Below are 12,674 nucleotides of genomic sequence, written 5' to 3' on the forward strand. Positions count from 1 at the left end.
ACACTATTGGTACACACTAACGATGACGCCACTCCTACTGTATTGTCTACATTAACTCTATTGGTTCATAGCATTCCCTTGTGGTCATACAGAGTAATATACAATGAAGTCATTTCCCTCCCCGGATTCATCCTCATGATCTTGACCCGTTTAATATCCCTGCTAGTTCTAAAAACAAACTACTGGGTGGAGATTATGTCACTGCTTAGCAGTTAGATACAAACCTGTAACTCTCCTCACTCCTTCTTTCTCTCCCCCTCTTCCACCCTCCCTCAGGACAACTTTGGCTTCGACCTGCAGGCGGTGGAGGCTGCCACCAAGAAGCACGAGGCCATTGAGACGGACATCGGCGCCTACGAGGAGCGTGTGCAGGCAGTGCTCTCCGTGGCCAAGGAGCTGGAGGCAGAGAACTACCATGACATCAAGCGCGTGACAGCGAGGAAGGACAACGTGCTGCGTCTGTGGGAGTACCTGTTGGAGCTGCTGAAGGCCCGGCGCATCCGGCTGGAGATGAACCTGGGCCTGCAGAGAGTCTTCCAGGAGATGCTTTACATCATGGACTGGATGGATGAGATGAAGGTGAGGAAGATGATGTTGGTGATGATGATGGAGGGATAGATTGGGGACTTTGGTTGGATGGTGGGGTAAGAATTGTCTTGATACAGTAGCTTACTCATTCACATATTTGTGATGTAAGAGCTATTGCCTATTTCTTAGTTACATTACCCACTATTGACCCCAGTGACCTGTGGCCTTCCTGACCCTGGAGATGTGTCCTGTATCTTCAGATGTTGCTGCTGTCTCAGGACTATGGGAAACACCTGCTGGGAGTGGAGGACCTGCTGCAGAAGCACACTCTGGTGGAGGCTGATATTGCCATCCAGGCCGACCGCGTAAAAGCCGTCAACAACAACGCTCAGAAGTTCGCCATTGATGCAGAGGGTGAGTAACATGTTCTGGGATTACAGTCGGTTTTGGGTGGTACGTGATTATACTCTCTCTGTGGGTGATACCTGTAGGCTAAGAGATGTGAGATTAATTGTATCCTGAAAGGGTATAGCCTGTTATAAAATCCAAGACAATGCTGCCACCTGTCAGCAAAATAAGTCCTTGAGCTTTGTCAGTTAAAGCCTGTATTCTCAGTTTAAATGATACAAGTGCGCTAATAATTGTGATGTTTTCCTGTCCCCTCTTTAGGCTACAAGCCCTGTGACCCCCAGGTGATCCGGGACCGAGTGGCCCACATGGAGTTCTGTTACGCAGAGCTGAGCCAGCTGGCCGCTGATCGCTGTGCCCGCCTGGAGGAGTCCCGTCGTCTCTGGAAGTTCTTCTGGGAGATGGCCGAGGAGGAGGGCTGGATCCGTGAGAAAGAGCAGATCCTGTCCTCGGAGGACTGCGGTAAGGATCTGACGGGCACCGTGCGTCTGCTAAGCCAGCACCGCGCCTTCGAAGATGAGATGATCGGCCGCGCCGGCCACCTGCAACAGACCATCAAGCAGGGAGAGGCGCTGGTGGCCGCCGACCACTTCGGAGCCGACAAGATCCGTGAGCGCATCCAAGACATCCAGGAGCAGTGGGCGGCCTTGGAGAGGCTCTCTGCCGTTAGGAAGGCCCGGCTGGAGGAGGCCTGCAACCTGCACCAGTTCCAGGCTGACGCCGACGACATTGACGCCTGGATGCTGGATGTTCTCCGCATTGTGTCCAGTGCCGACGTGGGCCACGACGAGTTCTCCACCCAGGCCCTGGTCAAGAAGCACAAGGATGTGGCTGAGGAGATTGCCGGCTACCGACCTGTCATCGACGCCCTGCACGAGCAGTCCAAAACCCTGCCCGGGGAACAGACTGGCTCAGAGGAGGTGCAGGGGCGCCTGTCGGGCATCGAGGAGCGCTATAAGGAGGTGGCTGAGCTGACCCGGCTGAGGAAGCAGGCCCTACAGGATGCCCTGGCCCTCTACAAGATGTTCAGCGAGGCGGATGCCTGTGAGGTGTGGATCGATGAGAAGGAGCAGTGGCTCAACAGTATGGAGATACCCGAGAAACTGGAGGATCTGGAAGTCGTTCAGCACAGGTAAAGACAACCAGCCTAACCATGCTTATTCAGTTCAGATGCATTATGTCAGTTGATATATTTGGAGATTTGCTGTTTTCATTTTAGGACAACCCATTCTCTTGAGGCAGACTGTGTAGACATATAACTCCCTCAGTGAAACCACTTTGCAAAGAAAATGAGTTGTAAGAATATTTCCCATCATGTTTGCAGTAACTTTGTATGTTTGTGACAGCTAGAATGAAATGAATGTTCTCCCGGCGGTTTGATTGGCCATTGGAATGTAGCACAGTGAAAGGGATGTGTGAAACTAACACTTTTTATGCAAGCACGGGTGGGACGCTAGTGTAACGTGTGGGAACTAGACTCCTATAATTCACGTTCCACTTAACAACAGAGCCCACAATGTTTTAAAGCCAATCATTCTAAAGTCTTCCCACACTGAGAAGAAACAGGCACTCAGTTTGCTAAGTGTTTTGGACAGCGGTTCAATGCTTGTTTACTCCAATGTGTGTCTTTGGTCTGAAATCTTCTCTCCCCCTCCACACTGTTTACTCACAGTGCACCGCATGGAATCATTCCCAGACTCCTGTTTCATGGGCTTAGCTTCTGTGTGATATACTGGCAACTGGAACATGACATTATAGTTCAGCTGGAAACAAAGCATGTTAACGGGATTTACATTAAGATTACATTGTTTCCATATGTTTATGTACAGTACACTCATTCCCTCTACCACCTCTACTGTTTCTACCTCTACTCCTCTCCCTCTCTAACTCCCCCTCTCTACACCATCATCCTCCTCCTCCTCTTCCTTCCCCTTTTCTACCCCCTCTTCCCTCGCAGGTTTGAAAGTCTGGAGCCAGAGATGAACAACCAAGCCTCACGCGTTGCCGTGGTGAACCAGATTGCTAGGCAACTCATCCACAGTGGTCACCCCAGTGAAAAGGAGATCAAAGCCCAACAGGACAAACTCAACACCAGGTATAGTAACACCCTACATCAACCTCAACACCAACTACACTTAACCTCTAGTGGGAAAGTAGTGTTCCCTGACTGTGTGTGTGTTTCTACATCTCTCTAGATGGAGTCAGTTCCGTGACCTAGTTGACCTGAAGAAAGACTCCCTCAACTCAGCTCTGGGTGTACAGAACTACCACCTGGAGTGTAACGAGACCAAGTCGTGGATCCGCGAGAAGACCAAGGTGATCGAGTCCACCCAGGAGCTGGGCAATGACCTGGCCGGGGTCATGGCCCTGCAGCGCAAGCTCACCGGCATGGAGCGTGACCTGACCGCCATCGAGGACAAGCTAGGAGAACTGGGGAAGGAGGGGGAGCACCTTGCAGCCGAGCACCCTGACCAGGCCCAGGGCATCATGGGTCGCCTGGGGGAGATCACAGGAGTGTGGGACGAGATGAAGGGCACCCTGAAGAACCGCGAGGAGTCCCTGGGCGAGGCCAGCAAGCTGCAGCAGTTCCTCCGGGAGCTGGATGACTTCCAGTCATGGCTGTCCAAGACCCAGACGGCCATCGCTTCAGAAGACATGCCCAACACACTGACGGAGGCCGAAAAGCTGCTGGCGCAGCACGAGGGCATCAAGAACGAGATCCGCAACTATGAAGTGGACTACCAGAAGATGAGGGACATGGGGGAAATGGTGACCCAGGGCCAGACGGACGCCCAGTACATGTTCCTGAGGCAGAGGCTGCAGGCCCTGGACACAGGCTGGAACGAGCTGCACAAGATGTGGGAGAACCGTCAGAACCTGCTGTCCCAGTCCCATGCCCACCAGCTGTTCCTCAGGGATACCAAGCAGGCTGAAGCCTTCCTCAACAACCAGGTAACATCACATTACATTACACAGTACAGACTCCATTTGGCTCACAACAATGTTAGTGAGAACTAAGCAAAATAATATATTGGATAGACTGGGTGGCACAGTGTCCAAGGAGACTTCTGAAAGCACGTACCACCGCATTTAACCCTGGCAAGGTGACTGGGAGTATGATTGAATATAAACAGTGTAGTTATTCACTCCGTACGGCAATCAAACAGACAAAATGTCAGTATAAAGACAAAGTGAAGTTGCAATTCAACGGCTCAGATACGAGACTTATATGGCAGGATCTACAGACAATCACGGACTACAAAGGGAAAACCAGCCACGTCACGGACACCGACGTCTTGCTTCCAGACAAGCTAAACACCTTCACCCGTTTTGAGGATAACATAGTGCCACCGATGCGGCCCGCTCCCACGGACTGTGGGCTCTCGTTCTCTGTGGTCGGCGTGAGTAAAACATTAAAGCGTTTTAACCCTCGCAAAGCTGCCGGCCCAGACTGCATTCCTAGCCGCGTCCTCAGAGCATGCACAGACCAGCTGGCTACAGGATTTACAGACATATTCAATATTTCCCTATCCCAGTCTGCTCTCCCCACTTGTTCACGATGTCCACCATTGTTCCTGTACGCAAGACAGCAAAGGTAACTGAACTAAATGACTATAGCCCAGTAGCACTCACTTCTGTCATCATGAAGTGCTTTGAGAGGCTAGTCAAGGATCAAATCACCTCCACCTTACCTGACACCCTCAGCTCAGCCTTCAACACTATAGAACCCTCCAAGCTTATCATTAAGCTCGAGGCCCTGGGTCTGAACCCCGCCCTGTGCAACTGGGTCCTGGACTTCCTGATGGGCTGCCTAAAGGTGGTGAAGGTAGGAAACAGCACCTCCATCCTCCACACAGGGGCCCCATAAGGGTGCAGGCTCAGCCCCCTCCTGTACTCCCTGTTCAGCCATGACTGCGTGGCCACGCACGCCTCCAACTCAATCATCAAGTTTGCAGACGACACAACTATAGTAGACCTGATTACCAACAAAGACGCGCCAGCCTACAGGGAGGAGGTGAGGGCCCTGGCGGAGTGGTGGCAGGAAATTAACCTCTCCGTCAACGTCAACAAAACGCCCCTATCCACATTAACTGGACCGAAGTAGAGAAGGTAGAAAGCCTCAAGATCCTCTGCGTACACATCACTGACGATCTGAAATGGTTCACCCACACAGACAGTGTGGTGAAGAAGGCGCAATAGCGCCTCTTCAACCTCAGGAGGCTGAAGAAATTTGGCTTGGCACCTAAGACCCTCAGAAACTTTTACAGATGTACAATTGAGAGCATCCTGGCGGGCTGTATTACCCACCGCCTGGTACGGCAACTGCACCGCACGCAACCGCAGGGCTCTCCAGAGGGTGGTAGGGTCTGCCTAACGCATCACCGGGGGCACACTGCCTGCCTGCCCTCCAGGCCACCTACAGCACCTGATGTCACAGAAAGGTCATCAAGGCCATCAACCACCCGAGCCACGGCCTGTTCACCTCTCTATCATCCAGAAGGCGAGGTCAGTACATGTGCGTCAAAGCTGGGATGAGAGACTGAAAAACAGCTTCTATCACAAGGCCATCAGACTGTTAAATAGCCATCACTAGCCGGCTATCACCCGGCTACTCATCCCGGAACCTTAGAGGCTGCTGCCCTATATACTGTACATAGACATGGAACACTAGTCATTTTAATAATGTTTACGTACTGCTTTATTCATCACATATGTTTATACTGTATTTTAGTCAATGCCACTCCGTCATTGCATGTCCTAATATTTACATATTTCTTTATTCCATTATTTTACTTTTAACTTTGTGTATTGTTGTGAGTTGTTAGATACTACTACACTGTTGGAGCTAGGAACACAAGCATTTCGCTACACCCGCAATAACATTTGCTGAATACATGTATATGACCAATAGCATTTGATTTGATTTATACTGCGACTAGCGATTGCATCACACTGTTGGAGTCTACTCAACTTTGGTGAAATAATGTCCTCCTTCTCATGCAAATGGTTCAAAAAGAAAGTGTGTGTGTGTGTGTGTGTGCATGTGTCAGGGTGTGTGTGCGTTCCTGTGTGGTCTAGCCGAGGGATTGAACCCCGTTCTCATTATTACTGCGACGCTAACAGAGGCAGACGGCTCTATTAGTCAGATCATTGTCTGACTGGACATCACTGCCCTGTTCAGCACCACCACTCAAATCAGAGCCAATCAGACGCACACACCCTCTGTGGGCTCAGTCCTCTAGAAAGATTTCTGAGAGAAACACCATGTCAGCTGTTACTATGCTACAAGTAGGCTACAGTATACGAGAGTAACCTTCTTGATCATGTGTCGAATGGCACACTCACTAACACCTCTACTACCCTCTCCTTCTCTCCCACCCTCCCTCTCGCCCTCCTCTCTGTCTCGCAGGAGTACATGCTGGCCCATACTGAGATGCCCACGACTCTGGAGGGGGCAGAGGGAGCCATTAAGAAGCAGGAGGACTTCATGACCACCATGGACGCCAACGAGGAGAAGATCAATGCCGTGGTGGACACCGGACGCAGACTGGTCAGTGACAAAAACATCAACGCTGACCGCATCCAGGAGAAAGTGGACTCTATCGATGAGAGGTATTGAATGCTTTGTAAAAAGCGCTATACAATTATTCTGTATTTGGATAACTGGGGCTGATTTTGTGGTAGCCATCTTGTGAATGTGTTTTACTCCAGTGATAATTATGGCAGCGATGTTATGTGCTTAGATTAAACTGATTTACATGCATATAATAAATTGTATGTATAGCACTTGTCAGGTTTGCACAACATCATCTAGGAGTCTAATTAATTAAACCAATACACAAAAATATGTTTCCAAGCCGTAACCTCTCTGTGCTAAATCCATCACGTGTTAACCCCTGTCCTTCTGTTTGTGTAGACATCAGAAGAACCGCTTGGCGGCCAGTGAGCTTCTCTGTAAGCTGAAGGATAACAGAGACCTGCAGAAGTTCCTTCAGGACTGCCAAGAGGTTAGCTGCCACCTGCCCTCTACCAAACCCTTACAACACGCCCCCCACTGAACAACACCCATATCTGCCAGCTAGGGCTACCCCCGCAATTCATTCCCACACAAGGAAACCCGAACACCCACTGATTCCTCCCACCAGCTCTATAGAGTACAGTACTGTAGGGGGAATTTATAAGTAATTGTGGATTGTGCCAAGCTGTGGTTGTGTGGATGAGTCTGTGTGTCCGTCTGTCTCACTGATTGGCTCTCTGGTGTGTGCAGCTGTCCCTGTGGATCAATGAGAAGATGCTCACGGCTCAGGACATGTCGTACGACGAAGCCAGGAACCTCCACAGCAAATGGCTCAAACACCAGGCCTTCATGGCCGAGCTTCAGTCCAACAAGGAGTGGCTGGACAAGATCGAGAAGGTCAGTGACTAAATGATGGGTGTCTGATCTTTTTGACAGTTCGTTGCATGCCTTCTCCCTGTTTATGTTTCGTGAGTGTGCGTGGCCCTTAAGCTCTGTGTGCGTTTGTGTGTGGGTGTTTTTCCCCTGTGTAAAGATGCTTATGCCCCCCAAAACACTCCAGACTGTTGAGCACAGCCCTCTGCTGTGGATATTTTAGTACTAAATGCAGACAGATTAAGTCATACCAACCATGTTGACTATTATTATATTCGTGTTCAGTGGAATTAATTTCAAAACAAGCTTTCAACAGAATCAGCGCAATAGCTCTGCAGACTAGAACTAGTAGTTTGAAAGTTCAGTATTGATGCTTGTATACATGAGTGATTGTGGGCAGAGTCACATTGCTCAGGTCAGATTGGAAGAATTTCCAGTGTCTTCCTTTCTGAATGATATTAGTGTAGATCTATTTATCTCCATATTGTCCTAACATGGTTTTCTCCAACCCAATCCCAGGACGGGATGCAGCTGATAGCTGAGAAGCCGGAGACCGAGGCCATGGTGAAGGAAAAGCTGGCAGCGCTCCATAAGATGTGGGATGACCTTGAGTCCACCACCCAGACTAAGGCCAAGTGTCTGTTTGACGCCAACAAGGCCGAGCTGTTCACCCAGAGCTGTGCCGACCTGGACAAGTGGCTGGTGGGAGTGGATGGACAAATCCAATCAGACGACTACGGCAAAGATCTGACCAGCGTCAACATCCTGCTCAAGAAACAACAGGTATTGTATTTTTATTTTTTAGGTAAGTTATTTAACTAGGCAAGTCAGTTAAGAACAAATGATTACTTACAATGACGGCCTACCAAAAGGCAAAAGGCCTCCTGCGGGGATGGGGGCCTGGGATTAAAAAAATAAATGCAATATAAATATAGGACAAAACACACATCACAACGAGAGAGACACAACACTACATAAAGAGAGACCTAAGACAACAGCATAACAAGGCAGCAAAACATGACAACACAGCATGGGAGCAACACAACATGACAACTACATGGTAGCAACACAACATGATAGCAGCACAAAAACATGGTACAAACATTATTGGGAAAAGTCAACAGCACAAAGGTCAAGAAGGTAGAGACAACAATAACTCATACAAAGCAGCCACAACTGTCAGTAAGAGCGTCCATGATTGAGTATTTGAATGAAGATATTGAAATAAAACTGTCCAGTTTGAGTGTTTGTTGTAGCTCGTTCCAGTCGCTAGCTGCAGCGAACTGAAAAAAGGAGCGACCCAGGGATGTGTGTGCTTTGGAGACCTTTAACAGAATGTGACTGGCAGAACAGGTGTTGTATGTGGAGAATGAGGGCTGTAGTAGATATCTCAGATGGGGAGGAGTGAGGCCTAAGAGGGTTTTTATAAATAAGCATCAACCAGTGGGTCTTGAGACGGGTATACAGATATGATCAGTTTATATGGGAGTATAGAGTTCAGTGATGTGTCCTATAAGGGATATTGGTGGCAGATCTGATGGCCGAATGGTAAAGAACATCTAGCCGCTCGAGAGCACCCTTACCTGCCGATCTATAAATGATGTCTCCGTAATCTAGCATGGGTTGGATAGTCATCTGAATCAGGGTTAGTTTGGCAGCTGGGGTGAAAGAGGAGTGATTACGATAGAGGAAACCAAGTCTAGATTTAACTTTAGCCTGCAGCTTTGATATGTGCTGAGAGAAGGACAGTGCACTGTCTAGCTATACTCCCAAGTAAATGTATGAGGTGACTACTTCAAGCTCTAAACCCTCAGAGGTTTGTGGGAAGAGGGGCATTCTTCTTACCAAACCACATGACCTTTGTTTTGGAGGTGTTCAGAACAAGGTTAAGGGTAGAGAAAGCTTGTTGGACTCTAAGAAAGCTTTGTTGTAGAGCATTTAACACAAAATCCGGGGAGGGGCCAGCTGAGTATAAGACTGTATCATCTGCATATAAATGGATGAGAGAGCTTGTTCTTGATGTGAATTGAGAAGAGCGTGGGGTCTAGGTTTGAGCCTTGGGGTACTCCCTTGGTGACAGGCAGTGACTGAGACAGCAGATTTTCTGACTTTATACACTGTACTCTTTGAGGTAGTTAGCAAACCAGGCCAAAGACCACTCAGAGACACCAATACTCCTTAGCCAGCCCACAAGAATGGAATGGTCTACCGTATCAGAAGCTTATAAAAATAGCAGCACAATATTGCTTAGAATCAAGGGCAATGGTGACATCATTGAAGACCTTAAAGGTTGCATAACTTGAGCGGAAACCAGATTGCATTGCCGAGAGAATACAATAGACAATCAAGAAAGCCAGTCAGTTGATTAGTGACAAGTTTTTCCAACACTTTTGATAAACAGGGCAAAATAGAAATAGGCCTATAACAGTTAGGATCGCTTGAGCTCCCCCTTTAAATAAAGGACGTACTGTGGCTGCCTTCCAATTAATGGGAACCTCCCCAGAAAAGAGAGACCAGTTAAAAAGGTTGGCGATAGGCTTTACGATGATAGGGGCAGCAACCTTAAAGAAGAAAGGGTCTAAACCATCTGGCCCAGATGGTTTGTTGGGGTCAAGTTTAAGGAGCTCCTTTATGACTTGGGACTCAGTGACTGCCTGCAGGGAGAAACTTTGTAGCGGGGCACGGGAAAAAGATGAAGAAGCATCAGGGATAGTCGCATTAGAAGGGGTGGGAGATGATGAAATGTTGGGCGGGCAAGGAGGCATGGCTGAGTCAAATAGGAATCCTGATTTAATGAAGTGGGGATTAAAGGGGCGGCAGGGTAGCCTAGTGGTTAGAGCGTTGGACTAGTAACCGAAAGGTTGCAAGTGCAAATCCCCGAGCTGACAAGGTACAAATCTGTCGTTCTGCCCCCGAACAGGCAGTTAACCCACTGTTCCCAGGCCGTCATTGAAAATAAGAATTTGTTCTTAACTGACTTGTCAAGTTAAATAAAGGTAAAAAATAAAATAAAAAATATAAAAAAGAGCACAGCTGTGTGCTTCTTGTCAGTAACAACCACATCAACTTTAAGCGACATGGGCAGCTGTGAGGAGGAGGGTTTATTCTCCATGTCTTTAACCGTTTTCCACAACTTCTTGGGGTTAGACCCACAGAGAGAGAACTGCTCCTTAAAGTAACTAACTTTGGCCTTCCGGATAGCTTGAGTGCACTTATTTTTCATTTGCCTGAACAAGAGCCAGTCAGTCTGAGTATGCATGTGCCGAGCCTTTCACCAAATGCAATTCTTGTGGTGGAGTAACTCTGCAAGATCACGATCGAACCAGGGACTGAACCTGTTTTAAATTCTCATTTTCTTTATGGGGGCTTGTTTGTTAACAATACCACTGACAACATAAAAAAGAACGTCCAAGCGTCTTCGACAGAGGGGTTCAAGCTGATTCTTTACCATTTTACAGGGGCCAGTTCATGAAGGAAGGCTTGTTTAGCAAGCGTCTGTGACAGATCTGGACAGGTCATTTCACTGAGCTGTAAAACAGTGATCACTAAGGTCATTACAGAAAACACCAGACTGATACACATCAGGATTATTTGTGAGGAGAACATTGAGGAGAGTAGCCTTTTCTGGGTGTTTGGAGTTATACCTTGTGGGATTGGTGATAATCTGAGAGAGATTGTGGTAGTCCCTTTGCTTCAGGACTTGGTCAGGTGGTTTAAGCATGTCCCAGTTTAGGTCACCTAGCAGGACAAATTCAGACTTAGTGTAAGGGGCCAGGAGAGTGTTTAGGGCAGGTAGGGTACAGGCCAGTTCTGATGGAGGACGATAGCACCCAGCAACAATCAACAAAGAGCTATTTGAAAGTTTAATGCTTAAAACCAGCAAATCAAATTGTTTGGGGACAGACTTGGTAGAGACAACCGAGCACTGAAGGTGATCCTTGGTAAAGACTGCCACTCTCCCACTTTTGGAAGATATGTCTTGCCGAAAAAGGTTATAACCAGAAAGGTTAACATCAGTATTCAAAACACTCTTCCTTAACCACATCTCAGTAATGACCAACACATCTGAATTGGAGCTGTGAACCCACACTTTCAATTGATCCAAGCTTCTAGTGTTAACATGCAGAAAACCCAGGCTTTTACGAGAGCAGAAATCAGTGAAGCAGATATCAGAGCACAAGTCAGAATTGGGGCTAGCAACTATAGATGGGCCAGGGTGTACATGCACATTTCCAGATATCAACAGTAATACAATCAAGGCATGGCATAGTACAGGGAGAGCTCATAGGACAGAGAGAGCTCTACAGTGCTGATGTATGACATCTGAATGTGCATCAGATGGCAACAAGATCATATTGTTCAGCAATTTCATCAGGTAACATGAATACAAAGCTGGTGAGAGGTGGTTAGACTAGGATGAGAGGCCAAAAGTCTGTGTAACCAATAGAGAGTCCCGAGTGTGGAAACAAACACAGTCTGTGGTTGGGTAAAGAAAGTTTGTAGTCAACAAAGTATGCAGGAGTCATGAGGCAAATAGCAAAATGCACAATAAAAAAAAAAAAATCTATAACGACTTGGGGCTAGCCATTTTAAGTTCAGAGTCACTTTCCCCTGGAGGCGAGCGAAAGCTCGGTAGAGAGGGTTGAGTGTGGTGGAGGTACCTGTACCAGACCGAGGGAGACAGGCCAGGGCAGACGGTGAACAGAGAGGGTTGAGTGTGGTGGAGGTACCTGTACTAGACCGAGGGAGACAGGCCAGGGCAGATGGTGAACAGAGAGGGGTGAGTGTGGTGGAGGTACCTGTACCAGACAGGGGGAGACAGGCCAGGGCAGATGGTGAACAGAGAGGGTTGAGTGTGGTGGAGGTACCTGTACCAGACAGAAGGAGACAGGACAGGGCAGACTGTGATCAGAGAGGGTTGAGTGTGGTGGAGGTGCCTGTACCAGATGGGGAGACAGGACAGGGCAGACGGTGAACAGAGAGGGTTGAGTGTGGTGGAGGTACCTGTACTAGACCGAGGGAGACAGGCCAGGGCAGATGGTGAACAGAGAGGGGTGAGTGTGGTGGAGGTACCTGTACCAGACAGGGGGAGACAGGCCAGGGCAGATGGTGAACAGAGAGGGTTGAGTGTGGTGGAGGTACCTGTACCAGACAGAAGGAGACAGGACAGGGCAGACTGTGATCAGAGAGGGTTGAGTGTGGTGGAGGTGCCTGTACCAGATGGGGAGACAGGACAGGGCAGACGGTGAACAGAGAGGGGTGAGTGTGGTGGAGGTACCTGTACCAGATGGGGAGACCGGACAGGGCAGACGGTGAACAGAGAGGGGTGAGTGTGGTGGAGGTACCT

At 48.5% G+C, this 12,674-nt stretch overlaps 1 protein-coding gene across 2 annotated transcripts in view; it reads left to right on the forward strand.

Annotated features, from left to right (window-relative positions):
- The window catches only part of LOC109899776 (spectrin beta chain, non-erythrocytic 1), a 121,523-nt gene that overhangs the window by 92,548 nt on the left and 16,301 nt on the right, over positions 1-12,674 (forward strand). For both annotated transcript variants that reach the window (XM_020495297.2, XM_020495296.2), the window contains 9 exons: positions 277-579; positions 789-942; positions 1,198-2,068; positions 2,894-3,031; positions 3,132-3,888; positions 6,347-6,549; positions 6,854-6,944; positions 7,205-7,351; positions 7,847-8,110. In XM_020495297.2, the coding sequence (XP_020350886.1) occupies positions 277-579; positions 789-942; positions 1,198-2,068; positions 2,894-3,031; positions 3,132-3,888; positions 6,347-6,549; positions 6,854-6,944; positions 7,205-7,351; positions 7,847-8,110 (2,928 nt within the window). The remainder of the gene's footprint in view (positions 1-276; positions 580-788; positions 943-1,197; positions 2,069-2,893; positions 3,032-3,131; positions 3,889-6,346; positions 6,550-6,853; positions 6,945-7,204; positions 7,352-7,846; positions 8,111-12,674) is intronic.

This window comes from Oncorhynchus kisutch, linkage group LG11 (genome assembly GCF_002021735.2).
Source record: "Oncorhynchus kisutch isolate 150728-3 linkage group LG11, Okis_V2, whole genome shotgun sequence".
In the NCBI taxonomy this organism is placed as follows: domain Eukaryota; kingdom Metazoa; phylum Chordata; class Actinopteri; order Salmoniformes; family Salmonidae; genus Oncorhynchus; species Oncorhynchus kisutch.